The following is a 17,463-nucleotide window of genomic DNA, read 5'->3' as shown; positions in this document are numbered from 1 at the left end:
GGTTTCACACTTCCCATCAGATTTAAGAAGCAGTCTGCAGGGATCTACAGGAGCGCTGTCCGCATACTTTTGGCCAAATAGCATCCAACAAGATAACATGTCCGATGAGATGAGAAGAGAGGAGACGTCCTGCTGGTTCTCAGGAGCCCAGACACCAGAACTACGCATCAATATTTACTAGAGATTCAGATGAAGGGCTCGACGTCTGTACATTTTCATGTCTGAGATATAATTCAGTTCTGTCCGTGTAAATATTTAATACTGCATGTTGTAAATGAAGCTGCACAAACAGGAAATGTCAGTAAAACTTCAGGACTATGTGGACATACTGGGTTTAACAAAAAAATGCTTTATTCATTCTGTAGAAAAATGATAATTATGGAGAATCTCCTTCACCGAACTTTGTCATTTGGTTTGAATTAAAGGGGAACATGGACAAACTTCTGAGGCGGTTAAAACTTTTTTTTATTTCCATTTCCTTAAAAGAATTTCATTCAAAAGCCGAGTAAATATTAATTCTTCATATTGTACACGAATGTTGAATTGTTCACTTTGTCTGTCAACAAATTCAACACTTCAGCTGTTCGGCTTGTTTGCTTGATTTAATTAACAGAACACTACCTCCTAATTTCTGCTACTCTCAGGAAACTAAAACAAATTGTTTTGCATTAACAAACCTGTGAAATCTGTTTTCTTTCATCCAGCTGAGGATTTTATCTACTTATAATCCTCTGAATCGTGTCGCCTCTTGTGTAACAAGTTCATGTTCCTGTTTTTATTGACTCTTGAAAAGAAAAGAAAAGAAAAGAAAAGGAAAGATTTGATAATACTGGTCTTGTTGTTGTCAGTGTCTCTCTACACACACATTAACAACATATATCAGACAGCACTGTATTATAAATGTACTGACCTGAGGTCCAGGAAGTCCAGGGATTCCTCTTGGTCCCGGTTGACCTCTGATCCCTCTGGGACCCTGTAGGGACAACATGGATTCAAATACAATGAGTCCAGTATGGGGACAGAACTTTGGACTGGACGGATCCATCTTTCATCTGGTCTCTAAACGGTCCTCATGCATCTGTGGTGACGATTCTACAGAATGTCCTGCTGATCTCTCACCTGTGGACCTGAAGCACCTGAGCTGCCTGTGAGTCCTGGAGCTCCTGGCTCTCCAGATGCACCCTGCACGAACACACACACACACACACACACACAGTTTAAACAGGGTGTCTTAGTGTTGACTGGTGTAATAAACCAGGACTAACGGGCTCTGAGCTCCTCTCCTACCTTCTCACCGAGCGGTCCTCTTCTTCCATCTGGACCCTGAACAGCAGGAACGCAAACAAACACTTAGAGACGTTTAATGATTCATGTGTTCGCTGCTGTCACAGCGTTGCAGCCGTCGAACACAGAGGAAGAAAATATTCACACATTATAATTATTATCAGTTTCAGCATCAAGCATCTTTGTGCTGTTATCCATCGATCACAGGTGGAAAAGGATTGACAGCGTCAGGGTTGTACAGTGACACTGAAGTGATGGATGATGTGACGTGTGGTACAGAGGCGTCATCGCTGCATACAGATGAGAAAAGATACAAAATCTCACCGGGTTTCCTTCAATCCCGCTCTCACCGGGTTGCCCGTCAGGTCCAGGTGCACCCTGTGGATTTAAACACATCACATCTCAGCAAAGTGATTCATAACTGTGACAAAATAAGATTTAGGACTCGTTCTACATTCGGACTGAAATTCTAAAGAAAAAGCAAATTGTGTAAAAACGTTTGTAACCAAACACATCAGCACCGGTGTTTCTGATCCGATCCTAAAGTAAACTGAGTCAAATGTCTCCAACGCCGACAAACTCCAACATCAACTCCAATGATCCAACTTCACCTGACAATATCAGGACTTTTACCTGATTACCTGATTTAACCTTCAGTTGCTCTTCAGCTCAACCCAAGTCCAGTGTGTGGTGTCTCTTACCGGTAAACCTGGGTTCCCGGGGTCTCCTTTGGCTCCTGGGGCGGTGTTATCAGCGCCTGGTTCACCCTGTCAGTCCAAACACAAAAGACACTCCGTCAGTCCTGAAGGATAAACTCTGCACACTGTTTACTTTTCTTAAGTGGAGCATCCAGATGTTGAACAGCTGTGTTTGGCTGTATCGCTTTCTGACAACACAGAGCTCATATTTAACCATTTACTAACGACCTTCTGCGACGCCGAGACTGCAGAGGCGACATAATCTAGTCTTCACAGAGTCGTCACAGACGCAGTAACTGCAGCAGCTACATTTACTGCATTTATGGTTGGATTATTTAGTTACTGCAATTTTCACATCACTTTCCTCTCAAGTAGAGCAAACCTAAAAAACAGTTTTTTAAAAGTTCAGCGTCATAAAATGTTTTGACTGAAACTGTAGTTTCGTACTGTAGCGCAGCATTAAATCTTTTACACCATTCAGTTACCAGTTTGTTCTGACTTCGGTCTTTTGTAAGACATAAAATGGAAAACAGGTCATTGACAGAACATCTGTGTGATTATTTTACAAACATTTGTGATTTAGATTTATAATCCACCAATCCAGAGAGAGGGAGGGAGAGAGAGAGAAAATACGTTGGCACTCACCGGATCTCCTCTCAGTCCTCGCTGTCCTTTAAGCCCCGCCTCCCCTCTGATACCCGGGATACCCTGAGGACGAAAGTTCAACCTGTCAGTCAACCAGCCGGAGGTCAGAGGTCAACGCCTCCGGGCTTCACTGTCATCATCTGATGGTCGTGACGGTTAAATTACACTAAACTGCAGCGACACTTAAAAACACTAAATAAAATAAACTCCTGACAAATAATTACAAAAATAACAGCGGAAAGTGTGAACGGTCGACGAGATATAAATATACCGGCATCATGAATAAGATACGTATCAATAAGTGAATGTAAATTAATAAAATGTGATTATTAAGTATTTATAGAAGGCAGCACTACTAATAACAACACAAAATATAATTAGTAAATGATTCATAAATCTTCATCAGAGTTAATTGAAATGACCTTTGATGGTGTAGTCTGAAGATCCATTAAAAAAAATAAACAACAATAATTAATATTAATTACCATAGTCAAACTACAAAGTCTCTAATTTAGTCATTAAATTAAATATAATTAATAAAAAATCTTTTTCTGCTGATTTGATGTTTTAATGAGACGACTGGCCGTGATGCTGACGAGAGTGAACAGATGTGATGAAGACAAAGACAGACAGGACGGTCACACTGTGAGAAAAGACAAGAGTTTTTGTTTTACTGGGTTTCCTGCGTGTCCTCTCTCTCCTCGACCTCCATCTTGTCCCGTCAGTCCCTGAAAAACAAAACCACAAACAGCTTCATCACACAGAGCCCGAAAACCCTCCCATCAGCTGTTTTCATGAACACGCCTGCTCATTTCCTGCATGATGAGAACAGACAAACAGATTTACTGTCTCAGCTTCAACAAGCAGCATCATCTGATCGTCTGCTGTGACTTTATAACAAATCTAAAACATGGACGTGTTGAATTATCGTCTCAATAACAAAAAATGTGATGTGATGTGATTGTTTTGTCCTCGACGCTGCGATTCTGACCTCGTCTTCTTTAATCTCAATGTGACGTCATAGTTATATAAAATCATGCTCTTAGATTTAGAACTACAGTTCCCATAAAGAGGTGTAATCTGTAGTCCTAAAACCCAGAAGTCAGACAGCATGTTAGCATGTTAGCACTTCCTGTCCCCTCGTCTCAAAGTCTGAGTGTGTTGAATGTGTTTCCAGTTAAATGAGTGTAATCAGCTGTGAGGTCACCACAGGCTGAACATATTTATTCTGTTCTCCAACATAAACTCATCATTAAATGTCCACAGTTTAATTATGAAGCTTTTTACTGCTACACATTTAATTTACGCTTCAAACATCAGAGAGTGGAGTTCATCTGTGGAGATTATCTGATGAACAGAACCTGGACGGATCAGAAACTTGTGTTTGAGGACGAGACGGCCGCCAAACCAGAGACGACTGTTAGAGACGCCGTTTCAGAACTTGTTAGCATGAAACCAGTGGACATTTGTAACGAGACGTTGGGACATTTTCAGGCTCTGTTAGTGGTGACAGAACCAGGTGTTTACAGCCAGAACATGAGCTTCCTTAACCAGGTAGTTGTAGTGCCCACATCCTGACACAGTATGCTAACGTTGTGTGAGCAGCAGCCATTTTGTTTTGTAAAAAGCTCTGCTTAGAAACTTTAATCAGTTTGTTTTGTTGGTGTTATTTCTGAATTCAATATAAAACACTTTTCTGATGATGAGGTTTGCGTCAGAGTCGTTTATTGACATGTTGAAACCTCTGTGCTGTAACTTGCTCACCGACAGTTTCAGTCTGTGTAACTAAAGTCAGCTGTGAGAGACCTGATATCAATCTGTTCTCAACAGAAGAAACGACCGGTCGAAGCCAAAAAGTGACGTTTGTGCCTCGTTCATCACACAACACAGGAGAGACAACAGCCGCTGAAGTTCGTACCTGTTCTCCGTTAACTCCGTCCAGCCCGTCTTCTCCGTCTTCGCCCTGCAACGTTGAAAGAGAACCGAGTGTTACAGAGAAGCAGGTCTCTTCTTCTCGGGGTCATTCGACTCCATCTCCGCTCGAAGGTTTGTCCAAACATCCCTCAGTACATTCAGCTGGTCACATGACCTCCTCGCCTAAATTGCCTTTATTACATTCCAGCAGGTCAGAGTCACTCACCCTGTTTCCCCGGAGGCCTCGGTAGCCCTGCGGACACAAACAGCAGCAGTCAGACGCACATCATCAACATCTGGTGAATCACAGCTGCTTCCATCAAAATTACTCAGCACTGGTAGAATAAGCAGTGATCAGGAGAGCTTTACCTTCGGTCCTCTGAGCCCAGAGCAACCCTGTAAACCCTGAGGTCCACTGGGTCCAGGATACCCCCGATCCCCCTGCAACACACAAACACAGCGAGGCGTGACGGAGAGCAGAGGAGTCCAGTGACGGGACGCTACTGTGAAACAAGCTACCAGACGCTTCACGCTTCAAGATGAACCAGGAGAAGAAGTTCAAGTGGATGAAGAGGCACTTACAGCGACGCCCTCCTCCCCGGGGAATCCTGGGTAACCCTTCTGTCCAGACCCACCCTGTTTATAACACACACACACACACACACACACACACACACACACACACACACACACACACACACACACAGAGATTAAATATTGATTAATATACTGAAATATTAACAAGGTCAAAAAATTATAACGTTTGGCAACAAACAAAAATCCTGAGTTTTATACTGCAAACAACTGTTTTATACTGCAAACAACTCCTGAGAATAAATGAACTTCTGTTATATTTAAATATACTACATGAAGCTGACTGTACTGTAGTACTTTTACTACTTTTACTACATGAAGCTGACTGTACTGCAGTACTTTTACTACATGAAGCTGACTGTACTGTAGTACTTTTACTACATGAGGCTGACAGTACTACAGTACTTTTACTACATGAAGCTGACTGTACTGTAGTACTTTTACTACATGAAGCTGACTGTACTGCAGTACTTTTACTACATGAAGCTGACTGTACTGTAGTACTTTTACTACATGAGGCTGACTGTACTGTAGTACTTTTACTACATGAAGCTGACTGTACTGCAGTACTTTTACTACATGAAGCTGACTGTACTGCAGTACTTTTACTACATGAAGCTGACTGTACTGCAGTACTTTTACTACATGAGGCTGACAGTACTACAGTACTTTTACTACATGAAGCTGACTGTACTGTAGTACTTTTACTACATGAAGCTGACTGTACTGCAGTACTTTTACTACATGAAGCTGACTGTACTGTAGTACTTTTACTACATGAGGCTGACAGTACTGCAGTACTTTTACTACATGAAGCTGACTGTACTGCAGTACTTTTACTACATGAAGCTGACAGTACTGCAGTACTTTTACTACATGAGGCTGACTGTACTGCAGTACTTTTACTACATGAAGCTGACTGTACTGTAGTACTTTTACTACATGAGGCTGACAGTACTACAGTACTTTTACTACATGAAGCTGACTGTACTGTAGTACTTTTACTACTTGAAGCTGACAGTACTGCAGTACTTTTACTACATGAAGCTGACAGTACTGTAGTACTTTTACTACATGAAGCTGACTTTTACCGTTGACACTTGCAGTAACTACATGTTTCTCTTTAAGCAGAGTTTTAAATGCAGGATGTTTACTGATAATGAAGTATTTTTTCATTGTTGTACTGATACTTTTGCAGAAGTAAATAGCAGAGTACTCGCTCCTCGGCTGAGTGAGGACTCGTTCCCGTCAGCCTTGAGAAAACGAGGTGTTTCCTGTTCTCCTCTGTATCAGTATGCACTTCACATTGACCGAGGACTGTGTACAAAACAGGACCTGAAGTGTGACGTGTGGAAGCAGGCCTGCCGCTGCCTCGATGACCCGCCTGCGTCTGCTCGCTCGTTTTCCACAACATTCATCGTGTTTAAAGTTAAAGGTGTGTGTTCCAGTCACCTTTGACCCCGGGGGGCCCCGAGAGCCACGGACGCCTTCATGCCCCGAACATTTGCACATGACGTTACAGCACTCCCTGTCCGACACGGCGTCCTGCAGAGAAAACAACGGCAACAACAAGAATTTAACTTTGATTAACTTTATTTATAAAAACAGTTTTCAGCCTGAAGAAACATTTTACAGTGAAAAGATTTCTGCTGACTTAAACTGATCAGATACACATTTACCTCTGGAGTCTCCTGTAGGTTTGTTTCATGCTGGGTTGATGTTTGACTTTCACTTCAATGAAGGTCTAATAAAATACTGCTGAGACACTAAAGCCAGTGTGTGTGTGTGTGTGTGTGTGTGTGTGTGTGTGTTTCTTTTGTTTCTGTATGTACCGTCTGATGGGTCTCTCATTAAGTGACACTCGTCAAACTTTCAATAAAATCCTGATCATTAAAATAAAAAAACAGATTGTTTTTCCAGTAACAAGTTGAGTTTAAACATAAAAGCAAATTTTTTTTCTTTGACGTAAGCAGTTAAAAGAAAAGTCACACTCTCCTCCAGGGACAGATCTGTTATCAAAGGCTGAACCAGCATTCCACTAAACCCACTAATGTTTACAGGATTCTTGGTTTTTCTTTGCTAATGGCTATTCCTTAACATGGTGAGTAATTTACATATTTCCTTCAACCAGCACCCCGAGGCTTTTTCTTTTTCTGGTTTCCATTCCTGCAAACGGACACGCCAGGACAGGAAAACATGTCTGAACAGATGAGCTTCGGAAATTCTCATCACACTGAGAAATGTGTCTCTAAATCACTTTATTCTTAATTTTGCTAAACTGACAATAAAGTGATAAATCAGAAAAAAACTGCAAAAATATTTTCTATTTCAAGGGAAAGTAACAGACCTGTTCTTACACACAAACAGGTTTATTGTCAGTCTTGTTAAGAGTCATACGAGAAGATCGGTCTCTGTTTCATCTCCGTCCACTGCAGAGACGAGTTGAGGATGTGTTTAGCTTAGCTTAGCACAAAGACTGGAAGCAGGGGGAACCTGCTAGCCTAGCGCCATTAAATATGAAACAAAAATAAAGAAAACATAACTCATCTTTGTTGGAAGGAAAGTTTGAGTTCGGTGACACCAGAAAAATTAAAGCTGAATTTAATTTAAATGTAAAGAGGAAGTTTATCACTCAACAACCGACAGACTTCTGTTGAGCGATGAAGCGTTTTCCAGTTTTCTTTCTGTGTTTAGTGACATGACTGACTTACAATTTGTTTGAGGATGGTGCTGCCAACACTCGGCATGCCGATGCTGAGAGGAAGCTTGTAACCGAAACCTCGTCCAAACTCCACCATCTGCAGCTGGGCCGGGTCACGCACTCCCTCCAGAGCCACAGTCAGCAGAGCGCTGACACCTGCAGAGAAAACACACAAAAGAAGACATTTCTCTACAAACGGCTGCATTGACTGCCACCACACTGCACCCCAACACTGACATGTTGGATTCACATCGTCTACCTGATCATTTAAATATAATCGTGCATTTAAAACCACAAATTTACAAACTGAGGTCCGATTTCCTCTACCTCTCTCAGGTCTTACCAGACTGTCGCAGCAGCTCGGATTCTTGCTCCAGTGTCATCACGTCTTCATCGAGTCCGTCTGAGAAGATCACCAGCACCTGGTGGACGAGGTCGGTCACATTAACTCCTGCTGCTTTTACTGTTAAACATCTCAAACGATAAGTTCACTCACAGATGAAAATCCAGTCATCATCTCCTCCCTCCATGCTGATGGAGAACAGTACCACAAAGTGTCTTCAACTGTAGAAAAGGTTTGTTTTTGTGTCAGTGTGCTGCGTCTCAGACTCACCTTGACACCGGCTCCGGACGCCTTCAACTTCTCCCCGAAGGATTTCAGCAGGGCGGTGTTGAAGTAAGTGGGCTGTGGCAAATTCAAAGTGGTGACTTTCCTCACCACTTCGTCGCTGTAGCCCTCGAAGCTTGTGTCGTACAGGGAACGTCCATCCCGACTCACCACTCGGAAGCCGATGCTGGTACTGATGAGCGAGGGGGCGACGCAGCACAGGCCCGGTTTGGAGGAAACATAATGGACGATCTCTGGCAGTAAAGTCCGGAGCTTGTTGTGGCCGCTGACCAGAGTCTCACCAGAAACACCAGATCTATGAGTTATATCGAATCCAATGGCGACATCGATGCTGCAGCCTGTAGCAAAGGGAATCATTCTTTATGCTGGAAGTACAGGACACAGAGGAATACTGGGGAAGAGAGGGGATACAACAGAGAGTCACTCACCTTCCTGAGTCCCTATATCTGGTTTGGATTTGCAAATTGTATCAACCACCTTCTGCTTGATCTTTCCCAAGCTGTCAAAGTTCTGCACATTAAACAGCCTCTCCGGGGTGCCAGTGATCTGCAAGAGCTGGAGATCGTGGACGTCTCCGATGCCGATGGCAAACACCTCAATCCCCAGATTCCTGAGACTGTCCCCCGCTTCCTCTACTTCATCGTGCGACTCGCCGTCTGTGATCAGCACCAGATTCTGGGAGATCCCTTCCGATCTGCGGCCGCCCTGCGACGCCTCAAAATAATCCTTGATGTGCTTCAGGGCCAATCCGATGTAGGTGTCTCCACCGAGCTGCTGCATACCCATGATGTACTTGCTGATGTCTTGCTCTGTGTAGAACTTGTTGAGGTGAAACTCGTTCTGAAACGTGGTGCTGAACTGGGCGACTCCGACGCGCACTAAATCTTTGCTGACTTCGAAGCTTTTTATTAGGTTGGTTGTAAAATTCTTCATGGTGGCGTAGTCCTCCCGGGCGATGCTAGTGGACTGATCGATGAGGAAGACCAGGTCAGCCTGCTGTTTTTCACAAACTGCAGAAGTTAAAAGGAAAAGTATCCACATTAATAATAAACATGTGCCATCAAATTAGTGGCAGTTTTCAACCCTCTAGTTTTCTGTGGGTGGAGGCTTCTCCAGAACATGATTGATAACGCCACAGGATCACCATCTGAAAGTATCGCTTCAGTAAATAATACACTCCCATTCCAAACGGATGTCCTGCGGCGATGACACCTCATGCTCGTCACAGGTACATCAGTCTTGTCAGCAGGAGATTTGAGGGACGGGGAGGGATGTCATCGCCCTCGTTAACCTGCCACCCCCCTCCATCCCCCCTGAGATCACTAACAACACTAACACTAACGACCCAGAACACATCCTAAATCATTCTAAATAATTAAATCAAATTACTTAACTAAATTAAGTCTTTCTAACTGGTGCAACATTTCTATCCCTTGCTGAAGAAACTGTAGCACGTGAATGTTTCATGTAATGTCAGAGGTTAATCCTCCAATCGTTTTACTGCTCCAAATATTCAGTTATCTCAAACTTTTGCTGTCAGAAGAAAACATCCCAACCCTCAGCAGGCTCTGCGCTGACTTTGGTACTTACTGGCTCTCTAACACGGATGAAATTAACTCTTCAGGTATTGAAATTTGGTATCAAATTATGTGAAATTTTTCAATAGGATAATATCAAAGCAAATCAGTATCAATTAAGCAAATTTGGGATTTGATCAGTACACCATTAAGTTAAGTTTTGGGCAGCCCTCGTCTCGTGTGACAAGAAAGAAAGGCTGGAAAGACACGCTGCTGTTGCTGTTTCCATTTTTTAATTTTTCTAATTCTTTGAGCACCACGAATGATGTATAATGAAAAGTAATTTTATACTCACTGCTGCTATCATGATTTGATTTGATTTGATGTTGTTGTCTTTTCATGTCCTGTCTTTGCTAAGTCTCACTTTTAAAATAGATGTTAATCTCAATGTGAATTCCTAGTTAAATAAAGGTTATATACAAGTTCACTTCTATTAGTAGAAATATCTACATGGCAACATACCCTCAGGTTCAAATTACTAAATTTTTTTCTGGCTTGGGTAAACCGACTCTCTAAATCATCGAACAAAACCTGAATCCAGGAGAAGTAAGTTAGATTTAAGATGCTATAAATTGTTACATATCATCCATAAAGATGGAGCCTCTTACCTGGCTTGGTGGAATTGCAGAGGACATGAGATATATCCTTGTACAGATTCTCCAGGGCCTCAAAATTGTCCACATAGAAAACTTTGGATTTGTCGCCACCAGCCATGATCTCCAGCTGCGTCTTGTTGGCTCCTTCGACTCCAATACTGAAGACGTTGATCCCCTTGTCCCGCAGTGCCAAAGATGGAGCGACCAGACTGTTGCGGTCGGTTGCGTCACCATCTGTGATCACCATGAGAACCTGTGGCACCTTGAGAGCCGCCCGACCTCCATTATCCTGATTAAAGAAGTCTAAAGCGTAGGCCAGAGCCCTGCCAGTGTAGGTGTCTCCGAACGGCGACTTCAGTGCGTCTATCGCTTTGAGAACTTCTCGTTTGGAGTCATACTGTTTCAGAGTAAAAATAGATTGGGGGTTGGTGGAGTAGAGGATGACCCCAAAGCGGGTCAGTTCCTTGCCGACTGTGGTTTCGTTCACCACTGACTTCATAAACTTCTGCATGCTTCTGAACTTTTCCAGCGTGATACTTGTGGAGCCGTCGACCAGGAAGATGAAGTCAGCTTTTTCTGTCTTCTTACAGTCTGGTTGGAAATAAAAAGACAGGGAAGAAAAGGGGTCAGAGGGAAGAGTGGCAGGAAAGTTCAAGAAACAATGACATTATAATGAATCACTAACGAAAGAGAGCACCTCAACATTTATCGTGTTTGTTTGCTACAAAACTGACCTTCCAAAAACTTCAAAGCTGTATTATATTATGTTAATATTGTCAGTCAAACCACTACTAACCGATCCATCCAAGAACCAGCTGGGTTTTGTCGAGAGTAAAGACGTTACAAACATAAAAGACATAAGTAGCGTGGGATCATGGGAGTTGTTGTCTTCATCGTCTGTCGACAGTGGAGGATTTCTCTGGTTTGAACAAAAACGTATGTATGTACACAACTTACAAATGTATAACTACAAATATATAGCAAAGATCTAATCTTTTTTTAGACATTTAAATGCAGCATGTTACACATTTTGACTTTATGTTTTGAGATTCTGTTTCTATAAATTGAGTTCTTGTTGAATGATATTATCCAGCGATATTATTGGTGTCGCAAATATTAGCAACAATTATTTATTTTTCCAATGCAATTCTTGTGTTTTTTTTGATTCGTAAAATAACAAATATCTATACTGAAAAAGACGTTTTTATTTTTTTTGCAGCTAAATGAGAGTCAGAGTTCAAGAAAAATGAAAGGAAAACTGAATTACAGTTATTCTTTGTCCTTTTGCTGGTTGGTGGTTGGTTGGTGGTTGGTTGGTTAGTTTGTCGGCAGTATTTCACAAAAACTACAGAACGGTTTTCCACCAAACTTGGGTCGAGGCCATGACACGGCCAAGAGTAGACCCCTTAGGTCTAACTTTTGGCATGGATCCAGACTCAGGGACGGATCCAGGAATTTCATCACACTGAAATTTTTTCAACATTGTTCATTTCTGGGGGAATGGTTCTTAAGCCTATGAGACGCAATAAATGGATCAGAAACACGCCTTGTAGAAAGCCTGAACTCATGCTTCACCAGGTCTGTTGGCCAGACGACAAGCAAGCGACTGTTAAAATGTTTGTTTCCTGAGTGGAGTTCGGATCGATCAGGGCTACTGCTGTAATCTCGATGCATGAGTAACTCGACTACGTTTGGTCCAAATGCTCCATAATTTGATACAGGATAAGGCTTGATTGGATTAAAGGGGACTGTTGGGCCTTGCCGGAGGTATGCGCTCTACTGAGTGCCATTCTACTTTCTGATAGGTCCATTCTGCACTTACCTCTCTCTGGGTCACAGAGCTCCATGGCCACATGACTCTCCAAATCCTTCAGAGCATCAAAGTTCCTCTCATTATACATCCGTTCTGGTGAGCCGCTGATCTCCAGCAGCTGGGTGGTGTTGGCCTCCATCACTCCGATAGCGTAGACCACCACTCCCTTTGCCCTGAGAGCTGCAGCAGGACCCTTGACCTCGTCTTGGGCTTCACCGTCTGTTATCACAACCAGCCTCTGCCTCATGCCAGGACGTCCTCCTTCGCCTGCATCAAAATACCGCGACACCTCTGTGATGGCTGCGCCCGTCAGTGTGCCTCCACCAAACTGTGTCATGTCATCGATGGCTCTGGACATTTCATCTTTGCTGTAGTAGCGGTTTAACGCAAACTGGATTTGCCGCCTGTCGGCGAACTGCATGACACCAACGTGCACATCGTCCTGCGCGATCATGGACCTGCTGATCACAGATTTAATGAAGTCCTTCATCTTCTTGTAGTCTTCGGGGAAGATACTCCCAGAGCTGTCAACTAAGAAGAGGAGGTCGCCTGGTATGTCTTTGCAAACTGTGGACACAACAACACAAACATGTCAGTGTGGTTCCTGTTTTTCCTGCTTTCTTACCTTGTCGCTCTTTTCTTGCCATTTTCAAAACAAAATGTATCCATAACAACAAAATCCCTTCAGCTGTAAGTAAAGGGCAACACACCCCGACGACAATATGGAGACTCGCATTGAACAAATCATTATTAATTGATGTAACACACACTTAATGCAGATAGCTGATGTATGGAAGCTGTGAGGTCTGTGAGGTCTGACACACCAGGCTGATCGTCACCTGTGGGCTAGGTTCATAACAATTATAGACTACTGCCACCTGGTGGTATGGAGAGTTATTTCCTCTTACGCAGGCACAGAGGATACGAGCTAGTTGCCCGTCGACTGTAGTCTTTGTGGTGTGTTCAAGTGCAGCTAATGGCCAAGACACAGTCAACCTACGCTGCTCCTAGTTCTTTGATGTGGTTTGGTTTGTCTGGGCCCTAACATACAAAACAATGGGGGGGGGGGGCCTACACAGTTAAGCTACACAGTTCGCCAATATCTTTCTGACAAATAACTTCATTTTTTGCTCAAAGTTTAAAAATCTTCAACTGGTTCTAAAAAGGAGTAATGACGAATTACTATCGTGGAATCTGGGAGTCACACGTGATGCTCCAAGCTCGGCTTATAAGAGGAAATAGGACAGTATGTAAGGCATGAGTGACACACTGGGGCCCAAAAAGACTTTCTCCCATAAGCTTACATTGTGTGTAAAATGGAGGATAACTTATTTTGAGCGACACAACCCGACGAAATGACTCGTCTGGCTGTCAGAATTTGATCCATTCGTCCAATAAAATTTTTGAAAGTCTAGCATAGCCGCACAATTAAATTATTTTGCCTATGTTCAAGTTTGCTGGCTCGGTCAGCGGGAGTCTCTCGTGCGGACGCTTTGTGGGCGGCACAACATGGAAGATCCAAATATTTTCATACCCGGGGAAGTCGAGCTTTTTTGGCTTCAAAATGCCACTGAGCAGCTTTCATTGGAATCAACGGGGCTCTGTCTCCAACTCTGTCCAGGCTTTAAGACATGGACCATGAACCACAAACGAACCATGAACGTCCCCAGATCACAGTGCTTCGTTGGGTCTCCTTGAATTTAAGAGTCTCAACCTGCTCTAATTGAAAAGGGAAACTTTTGATGTGTTTCTGCTCTATTTAGATAAAACTGACTAGACTTTGTTGCAGGTCGTTCCCCAACTCTCTCACATTCACCTGTCGACTATCCGCTGTGTTGCTGGTGTGTGTTGCCCTTCACTGTCACATACAGGATATAAGAGATGTGCATTTTGTTTTCCTTACCATCTTGAGAACAGATGTCTGTGATGATGTCATCCTTGATGGGCCTCAGAGCGTCAAAATTATTGACTAAGAAAGTCCTCTTGGGGTCGCCGGAAATCTCTTCCAGTTCTTCTCGATCTGCACTCTTCACCCCGATGGCATAGACAATGATTCCTCGTGCCCTCAGTTTTTCTGCAGGAACCTTGACCTGGTCAGAGGACTTCCCATCAGTGATGACCACCAGGTACTCTGGGACATTGTGATCAGGAGTTCTGTCATAGAGCGGACCCATGTATTCCAGCGCCTTTCCTGTCTCCGTCCCTCCTCCTATTTGTTTTATATCATCTATGGCTTTCTCCAGTGACTTGGAATCTGAATATTGTGCCAGATTAAATTCTAATTGTGGTTGATCTGCGTATTTTACAACCCCGATGCGGACATGCTGTGGACTAATATGGAAGGTATCTATAAACTCAATGATGAACTTCTTCATGTCCTGGAAGTCGGCGGGGTAGATGCTTCCTGAGTGATCAACCAGGAAGAAGATGTCTGCTTCCTCTGTTTGGACGCAGCCTGGAAAAGGAAAAGCAAAATTGTCTTGTTTTCTCCCCTACATTAATTCATTGTTCTACTCTTTAAACTTTGATTTAAAACGTATATTCATAAGGTTGATATTCAGGCAAACAAAGCAAATTATATAAATAAAACTAGACCAGACCTTCTTTGATGCCAGATCTTCTTGTACTGACTGAGATCGCCTGTCGAATGATGTTTTGGCACAGACTCTTCTGCAGGCTCAGCTCCAACCCTTTCAGCCTTTCAAAGTTGTCCACATCAAACATGTGCTTATTGGTGGGATAGGACGCCATCTGTTTGAGCTGCTCCTTGTTGGCGTCTTTGACTCCTACAGCGTAAACGATGACACCAACCCGACGGAGATCAGCTGCTGCTGTGCTCACATCATCCTGGGATTCACCATCTGTGATCACCACCGCCACCTGCTGGACACCCTGCTCTTTCCTGCTTCCTCTTGCCTTGATGAAAACACTCTCCCTGGCATAGTTAAGGGCAGCTCCAGTGTTCGTACCACCTCCACGATAAGGCAGGATTTTGATGAAATTCAGCAATTCACTCTTGTCGTTGAAGCTGTCGAGGTAGACCTGGGCTGAGGGCCCATCGTTGTACATCACGATGCCCACTCGGACTTTGGCCCGACTGACCTCTAGGCCGTTCACAATCGAGCGCAGGAAAGTGCGCACCATCTGGAAATTGGATGTTCCAATGCTTCCTGACTCGTCAACGATGAACACAATGTCGGCCACGTTGGCTGCTTTGCAGTCTGTGAAAGAGTATTATCATAAAGTCATGTGAGCTACTTAACTATTCAGATAAATTTCAAGTTAACGGACAGACTGAGATGAGGAATACCCCTTTCTTCATACAATCTGTAAAACTGCTTTGCAAACAATTTCTTGCCGACAGATGAGTGTACGAGGGATGATTGATAAATTCTAGGTCTAGTCCAAAGTTGACTTCGGCCATGAACTCAACCATCATCCCTCATATTTGTAACTTACACAAACACAGCCCCCTCAGTCATTTGAATGAAGCCAGTTGGATGACTCAGGGGGCTATTGTAAATTAATTCAGCTCAACGCGAACAACTCTGCCATGAAGAATGTCGGAAGATGCCGCACACCAGAAACACGAGTCTGGTTCGAGGCGAGGTCTTGTCTGTAATCTCACGGGAGGTGCGTTGTTGCAGGATGACGACGGTGGAAACATGAGTCACAGTTAAAGAGAGGAGTTTGGAGTTTATGTAAAGGAACTGCCAGCAAGAACTTATTTCGGAAGTTTGAATATTAAACTGATTTTGACAAACTGAGGCAACAACTGTAACTGCTCACCTCACCCATGATGTCTCCTTCAATGAGACGCGTTTTTGTTATATAAAGCATGTAATTATTTAACAAAAAGTTCTCGCTCTGTAGGAATTGTTTCTGTAATAATGACTCGTAGAACAAAACTTTCAGTGGACGTTACTTTGACGGTTGCCCCAAAGAATTACATTGCAGCCAGCTGAGGTGATCTACTAGACCGATTCCAGAACTTCTGGTAAGTATAGACCCGGGTTTAAAAATACTGAAATCCTCTCTTTAAAGGCAAGCTCAGCCAGTGTAACTAAATGCATGTTAGACAGCACAAGATTAGACGTTATCGCCTAACACCTGAAAGTGGAGAGACAGAAAGTCTTGTTGTCTCGTCCGCTCCGGCGCCTGTGTTCACTTACGAAGCGTCCATGGAAGATGATCGAGCTACAACACGACATTCAAAGTGCTTTACTCATCTGTCGGTAAGAAGCAGCTCACATATATCAACATCTGAGACTTTACTCAACAGTAAACTTTAGAGAGGTGACTGTGAATAAACAGTTACTGAATACATTTTTAAGACACACTCAAGTGATAAATACCAATAAGATTTTTTTTTTAAAAGTCTTACCTCCAGTAAGAGTCGTCTCAACTTCCTCTGCTTCGAAAATAGCCTTCAGTGTGGGAACAGTGGTGATGATATTTGTGAATATGTACAGTGGATTAGCTATGATACGCAATTCATGCACTGAAGCACCAGCACTCATCGCCACCACATTTATTCCTGATGATTTGATGAGACGTGACGCCCTATACACGAGATCATCTGAATCTTTCCCAGACACAACAACCAGATGCTGTTGGTAGCCTTGGTCTGCCCGGCTTCCTGCCTCACTGGTGAAAAAGTTAGCATAGACATACTCCAGTGCGCTGCCCAGGTTACGAGCCTCGTTGGGTTGCAGTCTGCGCTGGCGAAAGGACTTGATGGCTCTCCCGTAGTCCTCTCTGGTTTGGTGTGTTTTAAGGAAAAATTCTGCTTTGACATCTCGACCATACTGGGCCAAACCCAGACGGTAGGCAGACGCTCCAAACTTCATTTGATTGACAAGTCGGGTGAGGAGGGTCCTGATCTGCAGGAACTCTTGTGTACTCACACCACTGTCCACCAGGAAGACAATGTCTGCAAACTTCTCTTCCAAGGCTGAAAGAAAACAAACCAAAAAGAACAGTGAAAAAAGCTGCTGTGATGGTTGAACCACT

At 43.3% G+C, this 17,463-nt stretch overlaps 1 protein-coding gene across 9 annotated transcripts in view; it reads right to left on the bottom strand.

Moving 5' to 3' along the window:
* LOC311260236 (collagen alpha-6(VI) chain-like) overlaps positions 1-17,463 on the bottom strand; it is a 72,256-nt gene that overhangs the window by 15,251 nt on the left and 39,542 nt on the right. For all 9 annotated transcript variants that reach the window (XM_084357825.1, XM_084357823.1, XM_084357829.1 and 6 more), the window contains 21 exons: positions 16,835-17,404; positions 15,051-15,671; positions 14,354-14,905; positions 12,460-13,017; positions 10,650-11,228; positions 8,893-9,474; positions 8,450-8,802; positions 8,180-8,258; positions 7,847-7,992; positions 6,588-6,680; positions 5,124-5,177; positions 4,911-4,982; positions 4,768-4,794; positions 4,546-4,590; positions 3,302-3,355; positions 2,628-2,690; positions 1,986-2,051; positions 1,609-1,662; positions 1,288-1,323; positions 1,120-1,182; positions 911-973 (listed from right to left, as the gene is read on the bottom strand). In XM_084357825.1, the coding sequence (XP_084213951.1) occupies positions 911-973; positions 1,120-1,182; positions 1,288-1,323; positions 1,609-1,662; positions 1,986-2,051; positions 2,628-2,690; positions 3,302-3,355; positions 4,546-4,590; positions 4,768-4,794; positions 4,911-4,982; positions 5,124-5,177; positions 6,588-6,680; positions 7,847-7,992; positions 8,180-8,258; positions 8,450-8,802; positions 8,893-9,474; positions 10,650-11,228; positions 12,460-13,017; positions 14,354-14,905; positions 15,051-15,671; positions 16,835-17,404 (4,730 nt within the window). The remainder of the gene's footprint in view (positions 1-910; positions 974-1,119; positions 1,183-1,287; positions 1,324-1,608; positions 1,663-1,985; positions 2,052-2,627; positions 2,691-3,301; positions 3,356-4,545; positions 4,591-4,767; positions 4,795-4,910; positions 4,983-5,123; positions 5,178-6,587; positions 6,681-7,846; positions 7,993-8,179; positions 8,259-8,449; positions 8,803-8,892; positions 9,475-10,649; positions 11,229-12,459; positions 13,018-14,353; positions 14,906-15,050; positions 15,672-16,834; positions 17,405-17,463) is intronic.

Source organism: Pagrus pagrus (genome assembly GCF_965226575.1).
Source record: "Pagrus pagrus genome assembly, chromosome: 7".
In the NCBI taxonomy this organism is placed as follows: Eukaryota; Metazoa; Chordata; class Actinopteri; order Spariformes; family Sparidae; genus Pagrus; species Pagrus pagrus.
This window is presented reverse-complemented; position numbering and strand designations above follow the sequence as displayed.